This window comes from Orycteropus afer, unplaced genomic scaffold (assembly GCF_000298275.1).
Source record: "Orycteropus afer afer isolate SDZICR_OR568_19922 unplaced genomic scaffold, OryAfe1.0 scaffold00048, whole genome shotgun sequence".
NCBI lineage: Eukaryota > Metazoa > Chordata > Mammalia > Tubulidentata > Orycteropodidae > Orycteropus > Orycteropus afer.
In genome coordinates this window covers 11,907,159-11,907,853 of record NW_006921635.1, presented here as the reverse complement: position 1 = coordinate 11,907,853, position 695 = coordinate 11,907,159, and the positions used below count along the sequence as shown (strand labels likewise).

The 695-nt window shown below is 51.5% G+C and overlaps 1 protein-coding gene across 1 annotated transcript in view; it reads left to right on the top strand.

Annotated features, from left to right (window-relative positions):
* Positions 1–61: 61 nt before the first annotated feature.
* Positions 62–695, top strand: part of KSR2 (kinase suppressor of ras 2) — a 516,639-nt gene continuing 516,005 nt past the window's right edge. The window contains exon 1 of the mRNA XM_007938202.1: positions 62–241. Within this exon, the coding sequence (XP_007936393.1) occupies positions 62–241 (180 nt within the window). The remainder of the gene's footprint in view (positions 242–695) is intronic.

Sequence of the window (695 nt, the reverse complement as noted above, 5' to 3'; positions counted from 1 at the left end):
CCCCCCCCCCTTTTTTCTCTCTGGGAGGAGGAGGAGGGGAAGGGGGGTTGCAAAGCAAACGATGGATGAGGAAAACATGACGAAAAGCGAGGAGCAGCAGTCTCTGAGTTTGCAGAAAGCCTTACAGCAGTGCGAGTTGGTGCAAAACATGATAGACCTCAGCATCTCCAACCTGGAGGGGCTCAGGACCAAGTGTGCCACCTCCAACGACCTCACGCAGAAGGAAATCCGGACCCTGGAGGTAGGTGCTACCTGAGGAGGGGGAAAAAGCCATCATGCCTTGGCTCTCCTTTCTCCCTTCTCCCTTTGATTTGGTTTGCTGCGGGGCGGGGAGGAGGTAACAAGGTGGGCATGGTTTGGTTTTCTGTGATGGATGGTCTTGCAAAGCCTGCACTGGCCATCCCTGCCTGTGTGGCTGTGGTCTACGCTTGGCTGGGTGGTGGTAGTAGTAGTAGTAATTGTTATTCCTTATTTATTATTGTTGCTGATGTTGTCTTCATTATCATTCGCTTCCTCTCTGAGGAAAGAGTTCGCAGTGTCCCCCCCCCCCATCGTGGATTTGTTTATATGCCAGGGGGTCTTGTGTGTGCTGGGTAATACATTAAGGGGCTGCAGAGTAACCACGTGACCTTGTGCATTCTGCAGGTGGTCAAAAGGTGGATTTTGCTCACAGAATGTGATTGCCTATAAATACA